Consider the following 27,757-nt stretch of genomic DNA (forward strand, 5'->3'; position numbering starts at 1 on the left):
TACCATGCTGTGAGTCCCTCTCTCGTCTACATTCTACCATGCTGTTATTGGTTTGAATGAAGTAAATAAGGAATGCTCTTCCTTGCTCTTCTTCTCCTTGTCTCTCTTCCCCCAACAGCTTTTTTTTTTTTTTCCTAATTGCTTATAGCGCTCTGTCTGACTATCAATGATGGTCTTTGGAGACCTTCTCTCATTGTCCAGACATTTCAATTTCCTTCTTCATTGTACTCTTCAAACTCTATTTTCCATGTCTATTCTGTTGTGTATGTTGTATGTGTTATATGTATTTAAGTTTTAGTCTTCTTATAGTTTCTGAGTAGATGTGTGATAAGAGAGGTGGCTTCCTGTCAGTTTGGCATTATTGATATGATCCAACTGCAGAGAAGTTACTGCAACACTTAGCATCTCCAAGGATCTGCAGCTGTTGCACCTCTACTTTGCTTCTTGCTTTTGAGTGTATCTTATTTTGTGGTGAAGGCATGTTAATGCTGGCATGATGAGCAATATGAAGAAGTGTTGTACCAAGTGAAGTTGCTTGCTCCCAGAATAAAGTATATTGTTCTGCCTCATTGTACTGATAATTAATCACTTCTGGAAGCAGAAGGAATAATTTAATTGTTTTGAAGTGTAATGAGTTCACCATCACCATTGAACTAGTTTGGACTATGCCCAAATAAAATACCTCACGCATATCCTGTACACCATGACTTTAGTAGGTGCTGTTGTAAAACACTTAACTCCTGGGAGCAACCTTGTATATGCTTGTAGTAATTAAGCTTTAATATACTGTAGCATGAAATGTGCACTGTGTCTTTTGCCTTGTATTCTCTTTAGTGTTTTACTCGATTTTGGTGTATAGAACAATAAGGAGCATTATGAATTAATGTCAGTGATAGAACACAGAAGAAAAAGCAATACTTATGAGTTACAATTAGTGTGAGAACTGGTATGTGCACAACTCCCACTGTAAGATTTGTGCACCTACACTCACACTTCTCTTCAAAACACACTCTGAAACAAAAAAAAATATTATCTTCAACTATTTCTGTAGTTGGATGGATGACATAGTATGTTTTAAAAGTCCATTATGCTAATAGTGGTACTTTTTATCTGGGCATAGCATGAAACAATCAAGAGTAATAGCTGGTCTTGTTTCAAAGTGTGGTTGCTATAGTAAGTAATACCACATAATTTTGTTTTAGATAATGTAATCATAGTACTTAAAAAATATTATATCTTCCTGATTACTAGATGATATTGCTGCTGTTTGAGTTGCATGGGGAATGGTACAGTACATCTACCACAAGGTTTAAAGCAGAATTGTTACAGCTTTTGTCATTCGTTTAGTCAAAATGTTGATGTTTGTGCTTCATTTAATTCAATGATTGGTCTTTTTCTTTAGAATAGGGCAATGGCAGTCACACAAGTAGCCATACAGCTGAAAAAAAACAAACAAAAAAAGCAGTAGAGTTACGAAATCAGACAAGTTACCTTGATACAGGGATAAACTGTTGAATTGGTCTCTGATAATGGATTTCATCACACCTGATTTTATCGATCAAAATGTTAAATGTCTAATCTCCTGTTAGTTATCCAGACTTAGTCTATAATCACAAGGGAAGAGAGAGACAGTTCTTAAATGCATTAGAATTCAATCCTAAAATAGATTAGATGAATTCCATCTTTAGTGCTGTATGAAATGTAAAGTTGAAAGTAAGACCAATCAGAAACAGTACATAACTGAGGCATGGATAAGGAAAATCCTTAAAAGACATCTCCTGGTCCATGTCTCCATTGGGCTGACCTTATCTGTGCTTTCAGTTTTTAGTCTTCATGTAGTGTTGCTAAAATGTTGTTACTCTTACATACCTGCTGGGCTGTACTTGCTGGGCATCTCCACATGCCTTTGTCAGCTCAGTTTGAAGACCTTCACCACATCTGTTCCCTATTAATAAGAACCCTCTTTTGTTTTCTCAGAGAAGGCTGACAGCTATGCACATCTGAGCTACTGTACTACTATGTCTAGGTTAAGAGTTCAAAGTTCCAACCATTCACAACTTCAGCAGTAGTGGAAGCCTGCTCATTTTCAAGCTATGCAAAGCAAATTGTGGAGCGCTGCACTTAGCAAGTGACCTCCCAGTAAATGCATACTGCATAATGATGGTTCAGACTCTGACACTGGTTATTTTTTCCATGTAGTTCACCTAGAAGATAGCTGAATTTTCTGGATAACTACAGGAAACATTTGTCATCTACTGAAATTTTATGTAATCTGATAAATTATTAGACATAATGTTTTCAATATTCTTGTGATATAAAAAGCTATCAGCTTTCTATAACTTTGTAATAGTATTTTAGACCAAGAAACATAATTTGAGTGAAATAATTTTGATATTTGAAAGCAGGAGACAAAAATCACGTTGCAGCAGCAATGAGTAAAAAAAAATAGCAGGAGGCGATTAGTCCTGCCTCAAAGTGTCAGTTCACAAATTGTCTTACAGTTCAAGTCTCCAGTTATTAGGCTCTCCATCAAATATGCTTAAGTTCAAATAAACATAGAAGATACACAATTAGTAATGGAAACCTTAGCTTACTTTTAGTTCCTTAGAGGAAAATGCAATATGGTATGCTTTAGTTAGGTCAGAATATTTTGGTCTTATGCAGCCACCCATGCACTACAAAAAAATTGAGCAGCACTCATATTCTGGAGTAGTTTCAGGTAGATAAGAATGGATGAACAGATATTTTTGTATATCTGTATTTTATTAAGATAGCATGTATACTTAAAACATCAAAAAAGATACAATCCAATAAGTAAGTTGATCGGAATTAACACACATGAACAGATATCTATTCTGCACTGTCATATGAAAAAGTCAACATGTCCTTTCTGAAATAGTCATTGAACAATCTATGTTAAAAAAACCACAAACATTTGTCTAGAATTTCTGTGACCTCATTTCAATTTTTCTTTTTTTTTTTTTTCTTTGTTTTGTTTTGAAACTGTGAACTCAAATGCTCACTGGTTTCCATTTGCTTCACCTGCATATACTTCTGTCAGTCTAGAAACTCATTTCCAGCTGTATAGATAATATTCATGATTCTTTCCTATGCTATAAGTGTTCAGTGTCAGATTGGATGGGGCTTTGAACAATCTGTTTTAGTGAAAAGTATCCCTGACCATGACATGAGAGTTGTAATTAGATGATTTTTAAAGGTCTCTTTGAACATTCTGTGATTCAGTCTGTGATTCCTAAGAGTCCGACTGAATTCGAGGGTGATTTCCACATTTTCCGTGTAGGACACTTTCATTGCTCTTACATGCAAGATCCTGCATCTGGCCACCAAGTGAATCTTCTTTAGCAAATGGAGTAACTTTTGCAGATAAGTGTAAAACACAGGGTGAACATTCCAGGGTGAACATTCTATTCCACAAGTGGCTTCCTAATTGTAATGTTATCAAAAAGTAATGAAACAGACTTCTCCTAAGATGATGGTGGTGAAGTACATTAAATTCCTGTTGAATACATTAAATCATATTTATTATACGTGGCTTTAATTGCCATGTGACCTAAACATTCATGTGTGAAGGAGCAAGCAGTCATGAGAGCCCTGTCATGAAAGGTTTTGTCCTGTGGAATGTGTTTCTGGAACTGGAATCATTAAAGAAATTATGACAGTGGTTTTGACCTTGCTATTACTTGGAATTTCTGAGGAAACCTAAACTAGGAATGTTATAAAATTACAAAGTTTGATCAAGATCTTACAAGCTTCTAAAGTACTTGGCCTTCCTTGCTTGAATTCATGAGCTGATTTAGGAGATAAAAAAGTCAAATTAATTTATGATAAAAATATTTCTTTGGAAAAATCAGTGTCATTTTCAGTAATATTTTTTCTGATGTATGGCACAGAATGCATATGGATTAGCTATATATATTGCTATTAAACCTCTCCAGTTTCTGTCCTTTTATCCCTTTTCCTTTGCAGCCTTGAAGATACATAAAAATGAGACATTAGCTGAAGCTGTCTCTCTTAGAACTCCTATTTAGTTTGCCATGTACTTATATTCTCAACTATGGGGATATATATATATATGCATATTTTTATATTAAAAAACACATGCATCTCTAAATAACTGATGAATGCATTTTTCTTGGAATCCCCAGAAGACTGTTTTGTTTTTCTCTGTGCTGTTTGTTCCCTATGTTCTATTTTAATTTAAAACACTTCCCTTGCTGTATATTAGAGTGGGTGCTTATCAAAGCATAACTTCAGCTAATGACACTACAGGTGTCATAAGATATAATTCAGTTGCAGCTTTAATAAGCAGTATATTTAATATATCCATACAGCTCAGTAGAAATTGCTCATGATTTTGCTCTGGTTATTTATCACTGTGTATATAAGCCCAAAGCTTTATGAGCTTTTGCAGTAACTCTTAGCCAGTAGCAGTGATGGGGCAAATTAATTTTGATTTCCAGCAGAAGATTTTGATGCTGAGGTCATACTGCATTAACTGTGATCACATCTATATTTTGTGGTTATAAATACACTGTATTTGTGAAAAGAGGTATATGTGAATGAAGTATAAGAATTGACAAAAATAAAATCTGTACCCTGAGCCATGTGAATTGATTTAATGTGTCTCAGAAAATCTTGAGATACAAAATTGTGCTCACAATACATTGCATCCTAAATGAAGCCAGTTGCTTCTAATTTAAGGCTATGTTCCATGCATCTCAAAAGAACTGCTTCATTTGCTTATTACTTCATCAAATTTTAAATTTCATTATGAAAAGTGAAAACTTATAAATCTGGTGGTTACCTCAGTTTGTGGAGTTTGGGTTACTGAGGTTTGGGTAGGATTTTTTACTCTTTGGTGTGGTTTATCTATATGCAAAAATTGTATTGAGAAAAAAAACTAACCTGGGTCTATGTAAATAAATGTGTTCATCTGTTTTCACTGAAAAGCTGTAACAATTATATGATTTAAAAATCAAGGAAATAAGAAGAATTTCAAATAGAGCAGTACCCATTTGAGCCTAAGAAAAGCAGCCAACCCAAACTATACTACAAGACCTTACATAATTTATAAGGAACAGTATAATAAATACATGAGATTAACCTCTATAGAAGTTTTTTTTTGTGTTTAGCAGCTAAATTCTCAGTGTAATAGCAGGTTACTACACACTAGCAGGTAGGGAGGAGGAAAGGTGGAGACTAAAATGGCCAGTACAGTACTCTGCAAGTGCTAGTAAGTACTTTGTGGGTTAAAAAAGCTTGTGCAGGAAAACTAAATTTTCCAACCTGAAAATATTTGACCTGAGTAACTGGTTTCATATAAAGAAATTCTTATGTTGTTGTTTTTGGTTTTTTTTTCTTTCCTATCTATTTTAGTCCATCTTAAACCTGTGAAAATGCATTTTAAACCTGCATTGGGAAGAAGTTTTTGTTGCAATGCAGCCATTAGACCAAATTCACTGACAAAAATATATTAGATATGACCATTAGGGGATACTAGGTGGTGATGAATGTGGTTTAGTTGTGTAACTTTATTTTGTCCCATTTATCAGTGTGTGTAATACAAGTGTTACTTATACCATCACATTTCATTTTTTGCAAGTGTTAGTAAATTGTGCTCTTGAGATGAACCTGCTTTCTGTGATGATACCTTCCTCTCCTTTTTATTTGTTGCAAAGCTTGAATCTGTGAAAGAAAGGGAAGGATATCTGGGTAGATGCTTTCTTTTAGATGTAATTTCTGTTCCAGCCTCTGACACAGGCTGTCTGTGTGAGAAAGAGATAATTTAAACCAAACCTTCTACAGCTGACCCCTGATTGTATATAGTCATTATTTTGGGAATCAGAGACTGGGCTTTTAGAAATGCTGAGCACTCTCACAGCAAAAGTTTCTAGAAAGTGTATATGGAGCTATGCAATGCTAAATACTTAGAAAAAGTTGGACTATAGGCATCCTAAATTAATAAGTACTATATCTCATAGTAACCTGCACTCTCCTCTGTAAAATGAGGTAATAATATATCTTCATTCTTCCTTTCAAAGAAATCACTTGTTTGTGAATCTTTTGCATGCTGTAGTGATGATCATTGCAGAAAAACACACAAGAAAAATACAATGTTGATTGCAAAGAGAGAAGAATTACACAAAAGCATGCCTGAAGTAATGGCAGTAAAACACCACTGAATGAAGTTTCAGATTATGAGAAGGAAGGAGTTTGTGGGTATTAAATTAAGAACTGTATCCTAAGATCTACATAATGGGGACTGAAATATGACTTCATGACCAACCTTTCACTTCTGAACTCATGAGCACTTTATTTTGTGGCCTGCATGTTCTTGTCATAGGGCCTTGCAGACATGTGGAATTACACAAAACAATGTGCACGTTATTAATCTTTCAGATATATTATGTTATCATACTAATTTATTCTTAATGTGTAGAGAATAAATAATAATATTGAATAAGAGATGTTCTGAGATCCATTTTCCCTCCTAACAATAGCACAAAAGACTTTGGACCTTCAAATTTTAGTAATGTATGTCTGTTCAGCATTGTGCTTTATTTAGTTTGGTGTATATGTACTTCCACAAAATTGATTTTGGTTAGATGGACAAGTGTTTAAATTCTTGGTAGTCTTTATTTACTCTAAATTGTACATACATACCATTAATACATTTTGAGTTAGAAAAGCTAAACTTTAATAAAAGACAAAAAAGAGAAAATTTTCAAAAAGCTATATTAAGATTCATAGAGTTAAAAGCTAAGATATGTTACACACTAATAAAACTCATTTGAGAATATATTTATCTCTATCTGTATATTCATATTTAGCTTGGTACTTTGCAAAAGCCTTACATAAAATCTAGAGTTAAATTATTATGAAAATAAAGAAGATATTTCATAGACATGGACTACCTCACTTGTTGATACCAGTTCCTTTGTCAAAGTTAGCTGAGGCTCTTCTGTCATGGTGGTTGGGTTATTTTTGTTCTCTCATGACTGCTTAGCAGTGTTTTAAAAATTTTCTATTCATTTTATGTTTTTTCAGCTGTCGTGACTGGTTGTCTTGTACCATTCCCCTTGAGTGTATGTGTGCATTTATTATTTTAAACAGTAACATTATATGTCCAGATAGGGGTCCCATTAACTTTCTATTCCACTAGAAATTGGCAAAAATTTGCATCAAAGGCTTTAGTTTCATAAGTGATGTTTTTTGTTGTTATTGAGTGGTGGTTGATGGTTCTTTCCAACCTATTGTGAATTTCTCACCACTTTGCATGACAGAGCAAGCAAACAGCAATGCTCAGCTTCACACTTCACGTTTCTGAGAGGATTTTGTGTAGTATTTAAAGCAAAAAAGATAAGGAACCACATGCAAACACTTAGATGATGTGATTATAGGCAGAGGCACCTGACTGTCTCAAACTAATGTTTTTGTAAAAGCATGTGAAACTCTTATTTGATTGGAAATATCAAGGAAGAATGGCTTAAAATTTCCTTGCAGCCTTTCCTAACTAGTGGGTCCCCTATAACAGAATCAAATAAAGCTAATTTGGAATACTCAGTCAAAATTAATATGAACTGATTGTTTTGTTGGTTTTGTTCTTGTTTCACTGAGCAGTATATTAATCAATCCTGGAAACCATGTCAAGATTCAAGAAGGTACCTTAGGATTCTTCATTGCAAGTGATGCCAAAGAAGTAAAAAGGTAATTAATGTGCTTTTATCTTTGAATATAAACAAATACATTTAATTTCAGGTTTTTTTCTTTACATGTAAATGCATTCGTTATTATCTGCTTAAAAACTCTGAGAGGGAGTTGAGTTGTTACTCTTAAAACGCCTATGTGCATTTAGTTTTCCTAATTACTGTCCTAAATATCAAAGAAATTAAATTTGCAGCAGATGTGAAAAGAAATAAAGAGGCTGGGTTTGAGTCCTCCTCGAAAATGTGTAATATTTTCATTTGTTTTCTCTATACTTATTGTGTCTCAGAGGAATTACTATTAGAGAGGAAGACAGGGGTTACAGTTCTGTGAGTTTTGGGTTTAGAGGAATTCTTATCTAAACAGACTTTAGCAAATTCTTGGTGCAAGTTAGCTACTGTGTTCATGCTGTAGTTGCATTAGCAAAATAATATTTATGTTCTTGTCATTTTTATTTAATGGAACTAAAAACTCTATGGCCTCATACTAATAAATCAAACTACAAAAGTGCTTTGTATCCTAACCATTGCAGACAACTTCACAGGCTCAATGTACCTGGCTGTACTAGATTTGGGATTAATGGAGTTTTATGATATTGTGTTGAGGACCAAATGTGTATACTCTTGTTTGTTAGGATTATAGTATGGTTGGAAGGAACAAAAGAGCAATCTGATAAAAGAATTTTTAAAAGGAAAATATTAAATGTCCCTATGATTTAAAAAAGATTCCCAAACAAACAAACTAGTATTTTCAGCTGAGTGCTTCTTCATAATTTGTGAATACTTAAAGGAAGTCAAAACACCAAAACAGTGAAATTAGACAACTTGAATTCTATTTTCCTTGAAAGAGCTAAGATAGTTTTGGCTAGGTGAAAAACACAGAACAGGGCAGCGGTGCTCCTGTGCTGTCACATCTCTAGCACCATCTCTGGAGCATGTGCATCCTGCTCTGCCTCAGGGACTCTGCCTTGCAGCATACACTTCCTTTCCTCTCTGCTGCTCTCCTCCAGTTGAATATACACAACTGTCTTCACACTGTTTTACTGAACTGCTAGTTTTCTTTTTCTCAGACTGTAAGTAAAATGGCATAGTGTTTTTAACTTTTTTAACGTATTTTTAATACTGTATTTTTAAGGTTAGAGAGAAGTTGGCTGTTATTAAGGAGTTTAGATACATTTTTCACATCATTCATCTACCACATTTTATTTGATAGTGAGAATGAAATAAGATTTCCAATTCTGTCTGGCTTTTTGCAGAAGGCTTTGTTTAGAAATATCCTGCCTCCCTTGCCACATTTCTTAGCTGCTCCATGCAAAGCAAATGGTTATCAGATGTGTTTCAACTAACAAAGCCAATTATGAAAAGTGTTAATTTCACCCTTTGAGCTATGAATCAGAGTCAAAAATATGTTCTAAAATTGAGGTATTTTGAAGGGGAAAAATGATTTTTAATAAGGCGTAATTAAACTTGTTTTATACCTGAAGTGCAACTTAAATAATTCTGGCTTTGTTAATGAAGACATTTCAGCTCCTTTAAGCTAAAGTTATTCAGATTTATATATCCCACAATGAAATATACGCAGTTCAATTACTCTTTCTGTTAGAATCACTTTTGCATTTTAGAAGAATAGCTTCCCATAAGAAGCAATTATACTTGCAAACAATTATGCCTAGGTAAATAGCTTCACATAAAATGTTGGCTGTTTAAATATAAGCTACATTAATTACATCTTCATTATTCTTTATTCATTTACATGCAAGCACTAGTGTCAGAAGTCCACATTCTTCAAATCCACTTAATTTACCCCAATTATTTAGAGTAATCTTATTACAGCAATCAGTTCAGGTATTTATTCTTTACTTTCACATAGGATTGAAGGTACCCTTTAGGACAATTGTCCTGCAGTGAACTTCAGAAACATGATCTCTAGAAATGACCAATATATCCATTTCATGTTCTGAAGTTTTTGTGAGGGACTATTTGTGGTAGTTGATTCTTTTTTAAATTGTACTGAGAAATACGCAGTAAGAAGGGATGGAGAAGATAGGCAGGGAGCTGGCCTATCCTGAGTGTGGACAAGTGCAGGGAAAATTCTTCAGGTTAAGAAGTATGTTTCATTTGCTATGTCTGCAAGAATCCTGGTAAACTGTAACTGTCCTGCTGGAGCCCAGCTGGTTGATCCTCATGAAATGTGTCATGGCAGCCTTACATGACATTTGACTTGGCAGTCATGATTGACTTCTCCCGTGGACAGTCTGATGCATATTTATTAAACCAGAAACTTTAGAAAATCTTATATAAAGTAAAAGGTTTATCCTTCCTTACTTCTCCATCTGCTGGCATGGGGCATCCACAACTTTCCTGGGCACCCTGGTCCAGTGTCTCACCACCCTTATAGACAAGATCTTTTTCTTAATATTTGATCTATACATACCCTCTTTCAATGTAAACCCATCCCCCTTGTCCTGTTTCTGTCCTTGTAAATAGTCTTCTTCCATCTTACCTGTAAGTTCCCTTCAGGTACTAAAAGGCCACACTTGGGTCACCCAGAAGCCTCCTCTTTCCCAGGCTGAACAATCCCAGTTCTCTCAGCCCTTCCTTGTAGGAGAGATGCTCCATCTCTCTAACCATCTTGGGGGCCTCCTCTGTCTCACAGAGGTCCATGTCCTTCCTGTGCTGGGGACCCCCAACACTGCAGGTGAGTCTCACCAGGGGGAGCAGAGGGGCAGAGTCCCCTCCCTTGTCCTGCTGCACACAGAGCTTGGGATGCAGCCCAGGGCATGTTTGGCTTTCTGGGCTATGAGTGAACATTTCTGGCTCATGTGCAGCCTCTCATCCACCAGCACCTCCAGGTCCTCCTCAGCAGGGCTGCTCTGGATCTGTTCATCCCCCTGGATTGACACTGGGGCTGCCCTGACCCTGCACTTCGTCTTCTCAAACCACATGAGTTTCCCAAGGGACCAGTTTTTGAGCTTCTCCAGGTCCTTCTGGATGATATCCTGTCTTTCAGGTGTGCCAAAAGCACTCAGCTTGGTGTCACCTGAAAATTTGCAGAGGGTGCAGCTGATGCCTCTGTCTGTGTCATTAAGAAAGGTATTGAATAACACTGGTCCCAGTATAGATCTTTGAGGGACATCATTTGTGCCTGGTGGGACTCTGAGCTGTTGATCCATCCAACCAATTCCTAATCCACCCATGGAATCCATCACTCCAGTTTGGAGAAGGATGTTTTGGGGGACAATATTAAAGGCTCTACAGAGGGCTGGATAAATTACATCTGTAGTACTTCCTTGTTCAGTGATGTAGTCACTCCATCACAGAAACCCCCTGGTTGTTCAGGCAGGATTTTCCCTTGGTGAAAGCATTCTGGCTGTCTTGAATGATCTCCCTGTCCTCCATGTGCCTCAGCACAGCTTCTGGGAGGATGTGTTCCATGATCTTTCCAGACACAGAGGTGAGGCTGACACATTGCCAGTTCCCAGGGTCATAATTTCTACCCCTATTAAAGACCAATATATAATGTTGATCATACAGTAATGATCAACCTGAAAAACTTTTTAAAAAAATCAACTTGGTATAGCTGATAAAAACAAAATTTGGTTTTTTGGAGACAAAGTTCATTGGATGCTCTTTTTTCTAAGATGGAAAACAAATGAACTAATACACTGTGGCATAATTATCCTACATTTATCCAAGTACTTTTAAAATAGAAGTATATTAAAATAAATACTTCCTTGGAGCTTTATGTTTGAAATTGTCTTTCAGCAAAATATTTCTTGCTTTAAATGTCTGAACCTTTTCAAAGATTAAAGGAAATTAGCATTGGTGCATTGCATTAATTGGTCACTGCAATAAGAGGAAATATGGGACTAATTTCATTTATATGGATTAAGAAATGTGTCCATTTTTCCATTCTGTGTCTCCAGGGCATATTTTTACTGCAAGGCCTGTCATGATGACATCACAGATCCCAAAAGGATAAAAAAATGTGGCTGCAAACGGCGTAAGTAATATTTCTATCCCTCCCTTCCTCTCCTTTCCATGAACTGTTCGGCCCTGAAGAATACCTGTACATGCATTCACATGTTGTACACAGTGGTTCAGAAAAGCTAAGAAATAAATGCAGGGCAGCGTAGCAAGTGCTATTTGGGTTTCTGAAGTCCACATGTTTTTATTACATTTCACACCACTCACACCTGTGTCTTGACTAAAATGTAAAAGTCCAAAGCTAGCAAAAACTGAATAATTAAGTCAAGCTAGATCTAACTGTGGAAGTTGCTGAGTTAAGAGTTAGCCAGCAGTGAAGTTTTTCTCTCATTCATAACAACAGAAACTCAGTCATTTCAATAGTTTTCTGTAAAATAAATAACTTCTCTCTGTTGAACCTGATTCTGCAAAAGAAGAAACTTAGAATTATATCTTATAGATATTGAAATAATTTTTTGATGAAAAAATTACTTGAGGAAAGGTTTGTCTGAAGAAATTAAATATTAACACCTTTTACATATATTCTTTTAGCTGTAATGATAATGTTAGGTTTAGTTAAGTTCTTAAACTCTTTCGACAGTTTTTCATGAAGAAATAATTGAGTTTTTGAATGGAGATGAGACTTTGCATCTGAATTTTTATAAATACGTAGCAATCAGCACATTACCCATATATACTTTGGAAGATCCTTTTTCAGGAACTGTCACAACCCCACTTTGACCAAAGATGTGTTTGACCCATGCATATTTGTAATACCGATAGCAAAATTATTTAGGAATCAATTTCTCATTGAATATATAAATAATTATGTGCTTCCATGGTATTCTGCCATGAGAAAGAGCATCCATTTCAAAAGTACTGATTAAGTAAATTAAAAGATCTCAGAAGAGTTTGATCATGCCTATTTTACCATTACTTTTAAAAGGGAAAGAGCTCTCTTGTTTATAGCCTGAGTCTGTGTTATCAGTGCACTATTATAGAGAATGGAAGAAAGCCTAAGCTGAACATTCTCTGACTTTTGGAGTACCTGAAATGGATGAACTCTTGAGGATTATTTTAAAAAGAAAAAAATTATCGCTGGAGATTTTAAAAAAAATTTCCTCTCCTCTCCTCCAAAACACCTTGAGTGTGGAACAAAAGTATGATAGGGAGAAAGCAGCTGGAACTGACAGAAAATGGTATTTATCTTCCCAGTAGCCACAAGGAGAGCAAAGCACATGGAAAGCATGCCTGATGTGGAAGGAATGTATTCATTGCCTAACATATTGGAAAAAAATTGTTCAAGAACAGTTTATCCATGTGAGAATGTGACCTTTGAACTTCTGCCAAAGCCAATGAGTCTGCTGAGTAAGTTCTGGTAAAGCCAGTTACAGATGCCTCAGGGTGCCTGTAACTCTCAAATAAAATCTTTTTTCCAAATTAGTCAACAGTTAAAGAGAAATATGTTACCTGCTTAATTTTATCTGGTTCCATCAGAAAAAAAAAATCAAAAACAAACAAAGCAAAAAAAAAAACCCCAAACAAACAACCTATTTTATTTCTTTTCTTCTCTACTCCTCCTTCACATGGTGTATGCTTTTTAAACATGTCCTGCTTAAAAAAAAAAAAAATCCCAAAGATATATAGTGTGATGTGAGAAGTACACTTTTCATTGTCATGTGTTAGAAGATAGGAATCAGGAACTCACATTATAAAGGGTAAGAGCCCTTTATATTATACATAAATGAGAATCAAGGTAACCTTCTCAGTGTTTTGAAACCTGTGAGGAAACGGTGTGACCCACACAGCACAATGGATATTACCAGCAGTAAGGCCATGGAGAGGCAGGAATAACAACTCCTGTAAGCAACAGTCAGGAGGGTTACAAATGGCATGGTCACACATATCAGTCCAATAAATGAAAGGGTGTTGGGCAGATGAGCCAACAAAATGATTGAGTCAGTGAGGCAGAAGAAGGAGGTGGCTGTCACAGCTGGTACAGTGATCACTGAACACAAGGAGGGAATCCTCTGAGTTAGGTGAAGAATAATGGTCAGTGAGAATAAAATCTTAATTTTCCCTTTCATCATCTCCCCTCTCCTCAGCCTGCCCCCTCTCCTCTTGTGCCTTAGACACACAAGGGGTCACAGATACCGTGATAGCAGGCAGCCCATAGTAGAGCTGAGAACAGCTTTCTGTGAGGAGCATGTTCACAAGTATTAAAAATAAGGCAATTACTTTGCTTTTAAAGAGTTGTCAGACAGCAGAAAAACTGAAACAGAAAATTTCAATAGTAATTAGTGATTTTTGTTTTTTGAATTTTGTTGACAATTTTGAAATCCCTTTTATGGGACCTGCGTTTTGGGTCTGAGTTTGTTTTTAAGGTAAGTCTTTAGTGCAGTCTGTTATTCACATAAAATGATTTAGCTTTCAAATCACTAATCACTTTTGAAAAGACTTAGATATGTTATTGATCTGTAAATGATGCAAATCATTGGTCCTAAAAATGCAGTTCTAACCAAAGCAAAGCATAAATTGAGAAAACTTTTTCCTTATTGAGTGAGGAAACTGTCAGCTGCTCTGTCAGCATGTAATACGTCACTATGCCCATTTGATTTTCAACACTGCATACACATGCATCTGTATAATTCTATATGACAAATACATGCTTTAATGAGCAAGTAGCATAGTAATTAGAGGCAGTTGAATGTGGAAAATATGTAAGATGAAAGGAAAGGTTGTATATAAAAATACTGACACATTCAGGTGAATTAAATGTGAAAGAATATCTTTACATGGACAACTGAATTATGGTGGGTCTAATTAATGCAACTTCCCATAATGCTTAAAACCCACGTTCTTTGGTAAGGCATCAATGTTGCAGTTCAATTTAGATCCTTTCTGAACATTAGCTTGGGGTATTGTTGGGGTCTAAACGTGAGTCTGACCTACATAGCCATTTGTCCAAACTTGTTAGGCCTAATATTAATAATTCAGGGCAGATCAGTACATTTCTTCAAGGCCAAGGATAATTCATGTAATCCTGATTTCCTTTTGCAGTTTATTTGCCATCCCTTTCTCCTTATCCATCCCACTCCCTGAATAACATATAAATGCTGATGACCTATTGTCCAAAGAAAGACTTGTGTGGAAATTTTATTTGCAGATTGCTAATTTTTTTAAAATGTTTTAAATCTCTTTCCTATTATGTTTGACTTTAGTTTTTGCAGCAAGAGGCCAAATATATGTATATATTTATATAAAATGCAACCACGTTGGGATGAAATCTCTAAACTGGATGACCTATTCCTCCTGTTTCTTTTATTTTGTGCAACAGCTATGGTCTAATTCTCTATATATTTTTTCCAGTGACAGTGCTTGCTGTGAACGGTGGGGGTTGAACCCCAGAGGGGACAAATCATGTGTACATTGATGTGTTTTAAGGAATTTCTTGTAATCAATGACCATTGACAAACTTTTGATTTATTTTTCCTCTTGCTGCCTTGGAACACGGCCCCTACTATATTTTAACTGCACACTGATAGTGATCTATTGTGAGTAAAAATGGGTTCCCTGTAGCCCAGAGTGCGGTCCAACCTGTCTTTCTCTAGCAGAGAGTATTTTTGTTCAGTATTTTGGTTCTTTTCTTTATTTATGTTGCATGTAGCAGTGACGTCATACCCACAAGTTTCTCATCGTTTACACCAATGGAGATTAGGGTGACGTTGAAGAAAATACAGCAGTTTCCCCTTCTTCCACCTATTTGCCCCTTTTTTTCCACAAGCTTTTTTTTATCCCTAAATGAAAATCAGCTCTTGGCAATAGTATTTCCTTGAAATTCTTCTAGAGGTATCTCATGAATTTTTAAGGATATTGGTTAGGCTGGGGTAATTGACACTATAGCACTCTTTGCCTGGTTAAATACAATTCAGTTGTCAGGTCCCTGTTTAGGATTTTGGTACTTTATGCTTTCCATTGCACAGGAGACAGAAAGAGTAGCACAACAGTCTTTTACTGTCTTTATCAAGCTTTTTTATCCCCAATGACAGAAAAAAAAAAAAAAAAGAGTTATGGGGAAAAGTCAGCGAATCAATTGAAAGTGTGTTTTTTTAATGTATAAACCCAGAGATATCTTCAACAGGAAACAAGGTGCAGTGATTATTTTCCTGATCTTTCTGTTTTGGACATTACTTACATAAGTAGACACATACTGACTTCTCAGGACTTTAGCTGTAAATTTTTATAATATAGAAAATGAGCTTTATGGACCACTTCATGTCAATCTAGGTCATACCACTTAAAAGTGTACAGAATCTATGAAGGCTCTCATCAGCCACTTTGTGTGTACACTCTTGGTGAATACAGCATTTGGGACATGGAAAGAATTTGCTGCAAGTGCAAGAAATACAAGTGCTGCAAAGAAATGTACTGGTTATAGGGCAGTGTTGGGATTATATGGGCTTGTTCTTACAAAGAGCAAGGGGGATTGAGTATCTCAGAGCTGCAGTGCAGCATTGCTGTGCCAGATTGAGCTGTAACTTGACTGTGTAACTGCAGCTATTCTAAGTAAAGGAGGCCATGAAACTTCAGCATTTTACCAGATATTCTGAATTTATTGTGTTAAAACACTTCAGGTCTTAATCAGGATTGAGATATTTTTCCCCTCTCAGTTGTACACACTGTAGGATCTTGTAAAGAATCAAGGAATAATTTATGTTCTTGATAAAGTTCTGGCCTTCTTGAAATTATGGTGGCCTGCAATTTTGATTATCGTTATTCACTATCTATTTTATTGTGGTGCCTGCAAACTACACTAAAGGATTGAGACCCTGTTGTGGAAGAAAATATTCAAGGAGAGAACAGAAATTTCTCCAAACATCTATTTTTAGCCAGTAGAATGAAAGAGTAGAAAGATGAAGCATCAGGAAAAAGCAGATTGTAAAACAGGTCAGCATGATAGGAATCAACAATAAAACAAATTAATTAATTTCTCTGGATGAAATAGTGAATCCTATTGACTTTGAGGCAAAATACTGAAAGTAGTCTGGATTTATTGAAACAATGTATTTATTTAAAATATGTTCTTATGTTGAGACCTTTCTGAACTAAAGAAATTCGTTTAAATGGTAATAAATAAACAAGTAAAGGGATTCTTCATGCTGCAGAAGAACTAGAAAAGAAAAGGTCATGTAGTTTTGGTTTTTTTCCATTTCCCCAATAGCTTAAGTTTATTTAGAAATGCAGCTTGCTTTGAGAGTACACTGGCTGAGAGTCTTCTGTAAGGTAATGAAGGAAAGGTCATGATCAGATTCGAAAATTAAAATGAATTGGTCTATAAATGTGCCATTACATCAAAACCTGCGAGTCATTCTTATATCCACTAAAATAGGGCAAGTTGTCCACTCAGATCTCCTCTTTTTACAGTTTTGCCATAGAACAGAACTATGTGAATTGGAGCAAACAGTTCTCTTTGATGGCAAAAATTGCAAGAGAGTGAGCAAGCTCACTTGCTAGTCTTGAAGTCATGTAAAAAATAATGGAGAGATAGCTTTTCCTGTTGTGTTAAGGTTAATAAATTCTCACAGAGAGTTTAAGGTACGCTGCTGTATTTTTCAGGCAAGTGAAACTGTGCTGGGGGAAGTCCTGTCTGTGTTTCAGTCTCATGGTGCCAGCCAGCATTGCAGACAGGCGATCACCCCGCTCTGGTCGCCCTCTAATGCTGATTTTTCACTCATAGTTTGAATCATGAGAACCTGATGAATTGAAATAACGTTGTGCATTTCAATTCTGAAGTGTTTGGGGACCTTTTTATAGCGTGCGGTGGTGAGGAGAGCTCCGTTCTTGCTCTTGAGCAGCTGCTGCCTGGGAGAGATCCACTAGATGTCCTCGGAGCTCTTTGGCTCCTCTGAGCCCAGGGAAAAGTGACGGAGCAGTACCAGGATGGGGTGCAGCCTATGGTTTACAAAAAGTCAGGAAAGAAGAAGGAATACTTTGTTCTGCTTTCTTTAAAAAAAAAGAAAAAAAAAAAAAAAAAGAAAAAAAAAAGGAGCTGTTCCTTGACATTTTGGGTAGAGAATAATCTGCAGTTTCCTTTGCTTATTTTTGCAGCTGGAAATATTTCCCATTACTGTTTGTGAACTCTAAAAACCACTTCAGATCCAGACAATCTACACATTTTAACCGTGCTTTTTGACTTTTAGAGATCAGAAAGTAAGGTATTGTGAGAAGGCATAGACATCTGGGGAACTATTCTTTCTTTTATAGAATGGAAGGCTACTGTCTTCTCAGAAAAATTGCATCTAAAAGTTTCTAGAAGTATTTATTTACTTTATAAGTAATTGAAAGAAACTTTGCTCTCCTTTCGCTCTTAATGAGTAGTTCATATGTGCCTTGTTTTGTAAATTGTTTAAGCAGTCTTAATATCCATTAAAACTTCCCCTGATATTTTTACTGATTAGTTTTACAAATGTTGTATGATTGTCATCATATTAAGTAATGGATCTGTTATTTTATTTTTTTCCTATTTATTTTTCAATTGAAAATAGGGAAGTAGTTTTCTTTATTTCCCAACTTTTGTTTTCACCAGTATCAAATTACAGTTCTATTCAACATTTATAACACTTTTGGGAATAGAAATGAGTTGATTCTTATGTAGGTTCTGCAGGTGTCAAATAAATTTAACACACCCAGAGGCTGTTCTTAAGGTCCCCCTGTCTCTCTGATGATTCCCATTTTATGTTAATGTTTATGGAAGTTTTATAGAAAATGGTATGTGTGTGGCTGAACCATTTAAAATCATTTCTGTCCTGTGTTTGATCTTGTCACTTGTCATCCCTACTAATAATTTGTGTTTTGTTTTATTTAAAATAAGTATTGTATTTGGTGTGAATGTAACTGACTGTATAAAAGGAATGAAGAATAACAGCATGCTTTCTTTCCAAAAGTTATTGCTTTGATATGCAGTTGCTTATATACTGGTTTAAATCCTTATGGCAAGTCCTTTCTGCTACTTGTATTTCCAGGTCCAAGCCTGTTTCCTGCATGTTAATGATGTGAAATATTCAAATGATGCATGATCTCCAGAACAACTGACAATAATAGTTAAAAACAGTCCCTGAGGGGCATTGCTTTTGAGAAACGCCATCATGTCCTTCCCCTATTGAAGAAAAGGCCTTAAATTTCCAACTTTATTGGTTTAAGTATGATGAAAATTATACAAAAAGTTCTCCTTCCCAGCCTTCTTTGTCCTTAAGGATTATTTCTTTTTAATTTCCATAAATGTGTCCTATCCTATTATTGACTGTTGACAAGATACGGCCAGAAGTAAATGAAAACCAGGGACTGTTACTAACCAATGACATAGCAGTTGACAATTTCTGAGCAGTGTGTTTTGCTACAGTGTTTGATTAGAAAAAGTCCTTCAAAACAGCTATAATTACAGCAAAATGGGCCTGCTTTTTTTACCTCACCTGCTGTTAATGTGTCTCACAAATGCCCTTTATTTTTCTTTCATTTCCTTAAAAAATAAGGAAGTAGGCATACTGGAAAGACTGTCACACTTTTGGTAACTTATTTCACTTTTTTTTTGCTGTCCAACTTTTCAACTTTTAAGAATGTGTTGGGAAGAGTTAGACAGAGGGAAAACATGGGAAAATGCTGTTTTGAATTTTCTGTGTAGTTTGAATGTGTATGCCAAAGCTGCAGTGGAAACCTTCTCACTAAAAGCCAAGCTCTGAGGAATGATGTACTATGCAATGAACAAGCCTGATGCTGCATGATGAATTTCTGAACAGCTGTAAGATAACTCTACTAGGATGCTAAAAGAACGTGGCATTAGTCATGTGAGCAAAGTTTTAGAGGAATGGAGTCGCTGCTGAAGAGATCACTCATTCATCTCCCTCAATGCCTGTTTTCCACAATCATAATGTTGCCCTTGCTTGACAAGTATACTGTATGGCAAGCCATCAAGGCCTTAGAACAGGACTTGACCCATTTGAGTGATTTCAATCCCTCTTTCCTGGTGACTGTGGGATTAAGAAACTGGAAAAAAAAATTCTTTAAAATTTAATATCATTGCCATAATGCAAAAAAGACATCCTAAACTGAAGGTACAGGCCAGAGAAACATTACCTTTTTTCTGCATTTACTTTTAAGGTTTTGTTTTTGCCTGTCAATGTTGTTTTGTTTTTAGTATAATTGAGTCAGTTCAATCTAAACCATTACCAAAAGTTGGTTCAGTCCAACATGTGAAACAATCTAAATGGCCTTTGGATTTCTTGAGACATAAACTTACCTGATTCAGATGAAATATAAAATTCCAGAATGGTAATTATACATGCATTTATAAAATAGGATGTTCTATATATCTAGAAATACATAACAAGGACATTCAGATGACTGAAAGATAAAAATGTTCTGTCTAACCTGGCATGTGTTTTGGAGCTAACACCTACTTCTACATTCAGTTATTTTATACTTGACTGACTTTTGAATCCAGAGCAGAAACCATGCCAATGATTGGTTCAGCATGTTTCAGTGGACCAATGCTCTGTGTGCTTTTGGTGATGCCTTATTTGTGAACTGATCTTGATGTTGGGCATATTTACCCTTTTTAGTTTTATCTCTTGTATGGGCAAATTTTGGTATTCTGTCAAGAGTTAATTTGAATTCCTGAAGATACAATGTAAGCAAAATTAATTTTAAAAAAATTATTAATGTCTTGTAACTCTTTCATAATGTGTGATTAATTGCAGTAAAGGAGTTCCTTGGCACAGTTTAATACAGATAAATTATTATAATATGTTTAAGATAAATATATATAATAAATAAATATATTTATATATATGTATATATATGTGTGTGTATGTATAATGAATGTGTGTGTATGAGTGTGTGTATGTAAGAATATATGTGTATGTGTGTTTCTGTGTGTGTATGCATACATATATATATTTATATATAAAGAAATCTCTGATTTTTACAGGAAACAGGATAGGCCAAAAATATCTAATGGACTAGCAACTTTTGTTTTCATTTTAACCCAGTGGTATTAATTGTGCCAAGGGAAAGGCATATTCTTAGTATTCTGTGCTTTTACTGTGTTCTATTTTGATCCAAACACTTGACTGTAAAGAGTAATTTTTCCCCATGACTGCGGTCACCCTCTAAGACTGAACAGAAATAAAGAGCAATTAATCTTTTGCCCTACTTTTAATGTACAGCCAAAGTGTTATCAATAATCTCATTGCATTTTTTTTTCCTGGGTCAAGACTGTTAACATTAACTAAGGCCTGTATTAAATCCCTTAAATTACCTTCCAGCTGCCTTGTTATATATATAACCTTGCCATTAACCTGCTGCTCTTCCTCTCCTCCCATCCAACACATGGTTATAGCCAAGATGTCCATCTACAAGAGAATGAGACTGGCATGTTGTTTTGATTGCGGACGCTCTGAGCGTGACTGCTCTTGCATGTCAGGCAGTGTACATAGTAACATGGACACCCTTGAGAGAGCCTTCCCACTTTCTTCTGTCTCTGTTAATGATTGCTCCACCAGTTTACGTGCCTGTAAGTTTTAACACCAACACATGCTGTTCCATGTCTGTGGTGTCTGTGGTATCATCCCTGTCTTGTGTCGTGCACTGTAGTTCTGTGAGTTTTACTGGGCTGATGCTTTTTTTAAAAAAATCAACCCCAAATTTGATTAGAGCTGTGTATTTATATTTCTGTTTTTATTTTTAATGCAAAAGAAATGTAAATCATTATTTTGCTTTGTGTGCTCTTTATGAATCATCCTCTTGCAATAGCCTATTGGACCTTAGTAGTGTAGTGTGGTGACATCTTTTCTATTTAATTCATACAATACAAATTGTCATTAATTAAATCATAAGTGCTTCAGTGGAGGACCAGACCTGTGTCAAAATCTGCGACTGGTGCCAAGTGGGTAGCTTTAATAATGCTGGCTCTAGAGCACCATACAATGGGCAATGAATAAATATACAGGATTCAATGTAGTAGCTGAACTGTAGTAGCTGGAATTCTATTCTGTGCTGCTACTTTTATTTTAATTCTGTTTGTAACTCTTCATTCTCAGTAAGGCATGATCTTCCATCCAATACTGAAGCCACAGAAATGTTCAGGGTTTTTATACAAAATGGCTGTACTTTTTATAGTGCCATTTTAGAAAAACTAGGCTGGTGCAAATCCCTGGTACAAATATTTTGAACTTAAATGTAGAATCTGTTCCATAGGATACGTTCCAGATATACTATGTTCCATAATAACATTCCAGAACATGCCCTGAAAGCTCTTTTGAAAGATGAGAATTGAGAGTGAGAAGACAGAGAACCTAGAACAATTCTCCATGGCCATTAATTCTTTGGACAAACTCCAGGGATTCCAAAGCTTGGATTATCAGTGTGATGTCAACAACTGAGGAAGATTGTTAGATGGCTTGTTTGTTTGTTTGTTTGTTTCATTTTCTTGTCTTCTTTAGTCATTCTTAACAGGCAAAACTATGTCTTGGGACAGGAGCTGTTTTCCTTTCCCTTTCCAAAAGGCAAAGAAAAGGTATAAAATTATTCAGATACAACTAAGAGAATAGATTGGAATTGTGATCAGGAAGCATGTCCATTTCCCAAGGCAAGTCATTATGGATGAAGGTGCCTTCTGCTATGAAGACTATAATGTAGTTTTAGATTATGTACATGGTTTGTATTTTGGTACCACATGTATTGCAGTACATAGTCCAAGTGGTGAATGATTTTTCTTTAACTATTTTAACTTTTGAACTATTTTTCCAGTCACAACCATTCCTATAATTGTTACATTTCTTTTGTCTGAAGAACATATTAACTAAAAGTATTCTAATATTTTTTCTTGGAGATTTTACCAAAAATCATCTCTCTCTCTCTGTGTATAAGCACTCTGAACATCCTAGCTATCTACTTGCTTGCAACTCATGTATCACCATAAGGTGGATAGTTCCTAGTTTTAAGTCCTGTTCTAAATCACAGGAGGTTTTGTCCTTTAATGAGACTTTTATCAGGGTAAAATGTAGCATAACGTATTTTTTTAAGAAAAGTGAACAAGAAACCTTCCTGTATTGAGAGCTGCTGCAGGCAGCTTTTTGTCCAGTGTAACAGCCTCAGTAACACTGTGCCTGGTAGAGTTTCTACAGACTGGTACAGAGAGTATGTGGCTGGGTCCTGGCATGGTGTTAACAGCAACCAGATTAGGATAAATTAATATGTCCCCTGCAAGTGGGTAAAATTTCTGCCATTAGCACTCTTTGGCAAGGAAAGAAAAACTAATTTGTAGGTTTACCATAGCTTTCAAGTCCACTTAAGACTCCACAGAGGCAGATAAAGTAAACATTTTTGATTGTGTTGCCTGCTGAGCCAAAACCCTCCACAATAATGGCATTATTTCCAACAAAAGCCTGTGCTTTTTGGGAAACATGTTAGAGCTGTATTATATTTTGAAGGGTAAGTGATATTGACAGCTTTGAGGATTTTTAGCATCCTATCCTTCAAGGGCCTTTTCCCCCCTTCATCACTCCATCAAATCAAAAGAGATCTCAGTCTTCCCCTTGTGAGACTAGTCACCTTTGGCTGTTAATAATAAGTAGGAAAATCAATACCAATTCTCACTCTTTGCAAAGCAGCGTAAGCCTTTCTTTTCCAATTAATATATATATATGCACACAACGTTGCACTGGCAGGGCTTCAATAGAAATCAGTGTGTTTTCTTTGCAGTGCACGGGGGTCGGGCGCTGCCCATCGTGACAGAGCTAGTTAGCTCAAAGAATGGTGGGGAGAGTCAGCTTTTCATTAAGTATGAGCAGATGTGAAATGTAGAGTGTTTGACAATTAGAAATGGCAGCAGCAGGGCCCCAGAATCAAAGTGAGGTCAGATTGGTGGATCAGATTACCTCTCTTACATTCTTTAGTTGTTCTGAAAATCATTTTAAATTAGTGTCAGTGGAGCCATGATGGGTTTTGCCCTTTGTCTTTTATGCTACGACTGTATTGTTTCCCCAGACACTCATTAAAGGTCATTATACTATTACAGGGCTTGCTTTGGTCGTGGTGCCCCGGTTGAGTTGGTTTGCTTCTACAAATGCTTAATGTACTTCTTTCTTTCTTTCCCCCTTTTTTTTTTTTAAACTTCTGATTATAAAAGTGGGGGTTTTTTCCAAGGTAAATAAAATCACAGACCATTGTATGAAGCCTCTTGAAACAATGAGTAGTTTTTGTAAGAATTAGTGTTGTTTCTAAAAATCTGATGTCGTGTAGAAGATATCAATTTACATATTCAGTGGTGTACACAGGATTTAATCTTCTAATTGTATAATCTGCAGAGAAAGTTAACACTTGCAATATATTTTCCACTGTGAATGAGTCTCTGTTATTATATTGTTTCTACTTTCAGCAAAGGAAAATCGTATTTTGATTAAGTATAATTACATTAAAAGAGCTTTTGAGTTTATAGACTGTTTTCTCAAAAAAATATGTAAAATTTTTCTAAATGCACGGAAATATAGTTTTAAATCTTTTGTGTATACTTTTTTTCAGGTTTAGCTGCATTTGGTAGATTGCTACATGAGTAGCAAACGGTCCAAGTATTTTTTCCATTGGAGACTCAAGTCAGAGTGAAGAGAGGCACTTAGCCACTGAAAAACCTGGGGTGGTCTATACAATGAAATTATGTTATTAACAAGTGTGATGTTTCTGCTTCGGTCTGTGCCAAGTCTTGGGGGGTGCCATTCAAATGATTAATTGATTCTGACAGAATCTTAACCTGAACCATTTAATTTCTGTGTTTCTCCATCACCATATGGCTGTGCTTCTCAGGAACATGAAACGTTCATGTTCCTAAAGGAAACCTTTATTAAAGTTCTCATTGCACCCACTGCCATGGGAATCTAATTTTTCAAGGATATTCTTGATATTAGGCCCAGACATATCTAATTCAGTTTGTAAGAAAACATGCTTTGATATGCTTTGGTAGTTCTGAGAAGCTTTATGGGAAGACTTTTGCTTTGGTGGATATTGAGGTGGATATTAGGGATCTCTGGAGACAAAAAATAATTACTACTATATTTTGAATTCAGGGTCTCTTTGATATCTTGCATGGAAAGACCATGCTAACACTAGTTGGAAAAAGCTTAATTTTTGAAAGAAGCAAAGCATGTATCTACCTGTGTGCCAGACCCAGTTTAAAGCCATATATTCCATATAGTCTTCTAGTGTCAGCACAGACAAGTTAGCTGCTGAATCTTTCTCAAACGACCTAAAATCACATTCTGCAAGGTTAGGTGAGCATTATGGTGCTTGGTGAACTGTTGCAAGGTTAGTAAACTTGCTGAAACTATAACTGGTGATGTGACTTTAGCTAGTTAGGCCAAGAAAAGCTTCAGCTTCTTCATTGACCTGACTCTGCCTGTGTGTCTTTACAACTGAAAAAGCCAAATTCTATACTGAGAGTTGAAATTATGGATCTCCAGGGAGATGGATTTATAACATATGGAGACATTGGCCAATGTATCTAAAACTCAGCAGTTGTATAATTGTGCTTGGGCTTTCTAAATGAGTTGACAATTATTAAGTCCCAGGTTCCAGAAATATTGGCTGAAAAGCCAGCATATCTATTTCTCCTAGAATGCAAGAGAGCATCCTCTGCTTTCTACAGAGGATGTATCCTCTGCTTTTCTAACCTACTGCTTCTCTAGTCCTGCTGTAGTAGACCGTCATGCATGAGCTGAGGTGCAGAAGGACAAATATGTGACCTGTCAGGAGACCACTTCCAGTGCTAGAATTTTCTTTTACCCTTTAGCAACAGTGGGTTTCCTTTCACAGGATGTGCATACCACCTTGTGGTAGCTAGACACTTTGAGATGCTCAGTCCACTTTTGAATATCATCACATTTACATTGTATTTATAATGCTCTGATAATGACAAGGTGGGGTAATACTACTGTTCATTCCCTCTGCACACCTTTTCTCAGCTGTGAGACTTCTGCAGTGTTCACAGGAGGGAAATAGACCTGTTTGCTTTGAAAATCCTACTTTTGCATATGCTGCATAAATCCTTCCTTTTATATAACCCACTGACCTCTCTGTGATCACACTGTCTCATCTTTGTCCCTAAAAGCCAATAGTATGCTTTTAATGTTTTGAGGAAGAAGAAGAGATAGAATTGGGTCTTGGAAATGCAAAAACCATTGGGAAATGAAAGACAGATGTTCTGCTTTCTAAATGGCATAAGGTCCTAAACAAGTGATTATGATCACATTGTTGTTTTTTGCAGCTCAGTTCTATGGAATGACCCTACCTCTGTATACTGGCTAATGGGAGAGCACCATGTTCTATAGTCAAACTTTTTTTTTTTCCTAAATGAGATGGATGAAAATGGAGTATTAGAATGAGATACAGTGCCAAATAAATTCTTGGTAATTCAAGGGCACAGAGAATATAAATAATAAGCCCATGAAAGGAATTGTGTGCAAAATACTGATTTATGTAAAACTGGTTCCAGATATTGTCCTTTTAGGGTGACAGATTTTTACTTCAGTTACGTCAGTTTCCATGCATTCAGTGTTGTATTCCTGAGAACTGACACAATTATGATGTTTCTTCTAAATACCTCCACAAGACTATGTTTCTCCTTCCAAATACTGAAAATGTCAAAATGGTTACCTGTGTTTATTTTAGTTTCCATTTTTTAGGAAAGAATACTATTTTTGATAACTTAGTTAAGATACAAGTCCAGTACAACTGAAAAAGAAATCAAGCAGTGATCAGAATGGGGTGGTATATGCCCTCATGAGACTCAAAGTATCTGTTGCAGCACTTTCTTCATGTATATGAGTGCACCATTACTTTTTTATTTACTTTTCAAACACTGAAGACACAACATTAATTACAAAGTGTAAGAAAATTACAAGAGACAATAGGTATTTTGCAGTAGGTAACTTCAACTATGTAGTTAGGCTCTAAGACAAAAAATTGAATCCCTTTTATTGTTCTATACTTTAACAGAACCTGATGCTGCTCAATCATTTAAGCTTCTTTTGGGCATAGTAGGAACATATAGCTGAATACTGAAATGTAGAAATGCAGTAGTAGGAAAAAACTCAGAATGAGCCCTCCAGACTAAGCTGTTTTCAGAAGGTAGAATGGTAAAAATGAGACAGCCTGGCTCATTGCTGGATAATAGAAATAATGCACTTTTTCAGGTGAGTTTTGTGATGCAACATATAGCTCTATGCTGATGTGAGTGAGCTCTGCCCACTTTGTGATGTCTGTAACAAGGAGATGAACTCTCACATCATCATGGAGTGTAGACACTGCTAAGTTTAGCAGTGAAACCTTTGAAGAATTGGGATAGTGGAGGAAGGAAAGATCAAGAAGTCTGCATTTAGTTCCTTTAGGCCTTTATGGTGAGTAGTGATTCTTGCCAGGGTCACAGGAAGGGACTAGTGAGTTGCTTGCTTTTATGGGTACAAGCTAGGAAAGATGCTGTCTGCATCCTGTGGAGTGAATTTAGCAGAGGGTCTTATGCAAGGTGACATGGAAATTATGTTTGCATTTTTAGTTCCTGAGTGTGGCTGGTTGTCATGAAACTCACCATGACAGTTTCTTACCACCAGGCAGCAGATTCTTCCTGTTACCTCCTTGGTGTGGGACAGATGCTGGCCGGTTAGGTCTCCTCCTCTGCTGCTTCCGAGCTATTTCAAGCGACAGATGCCAGAGCTGGCTCGGTTTCAGCTTGAGCATTTCTGTCATAGCCCTGCCTTGAGCCCAAATTCTGACCTTTACTATATGAAGTAAAGTATTTATGAACAAGCAGTGGCTTGATCCAGAGCAGGCTTAGAGCAAATGTCAAGTGTCAAGTCAGTCTCCTGCCTCCTTATACCACCTGCATTAGGAACCTGGATTAGACCCTAGACTACAGCATTGTCTGCCTTAGGCTTTATGGGTCTGGAGAGACATAACTTATTAACAAAGAGTTATTAAATTTTTATCAGTTTTATAACGCAATGTAAATGCCTTCTATGAATCTA

The 27,757-nt window shown here is 36.1% G+C and overlaps 1 protein-coding gene across 14 annotated transcripts in view; it reads left to right on the forward strand.

Annotated features, from left to right (window-relative positions):
* KCNMA1 (potassium calcium-activated channel subfamily M alpha 1) overlaps positions 1-27,757 on the forward strand; it is a 421,118-nt gene that overhangs the window by 312,090 nt on the left and 81,271 nt on the right. For 7 of the 14 annotated variants that reach the window (XM_079312583.1, XM_079312582.1, XM_079312580.1 and 4 more), the window contains 3 exons: positions 7,642-7,728; positions 11,651-11,727; positions 12,906-13,058. In XM_079312583.1, coding sequence (XP_079168709.1) covers positions 7,642-7,728; positions 11,651-11,727; positions 12,906-13,058 — 317 coding nt within the window. The remainder of the gene's footprint in view (positions 1-7,641; positions 7,729-11,650; positions 11,728-12,905; positions 13,059-27,757) is intronic. The other 7 variants (XM_079312577.1, XM_079312584.1, XM_079312575.1 and 4 more) reach the window with 1 other exon arrangement.

The sequence above is a fragment of the Erithacus rubecula genome, assembly GCF_903797595.1.
Source record: "Erithacus rubecula genome assembly, chromosome: 9".
Taxonomy (NCBI): domain Eukaryota; kingdom Metazoa; phylum Chordata; class Aves; order Passeriformes; family Muscicapidae; genus Erithacus; species Erithacus rubecula.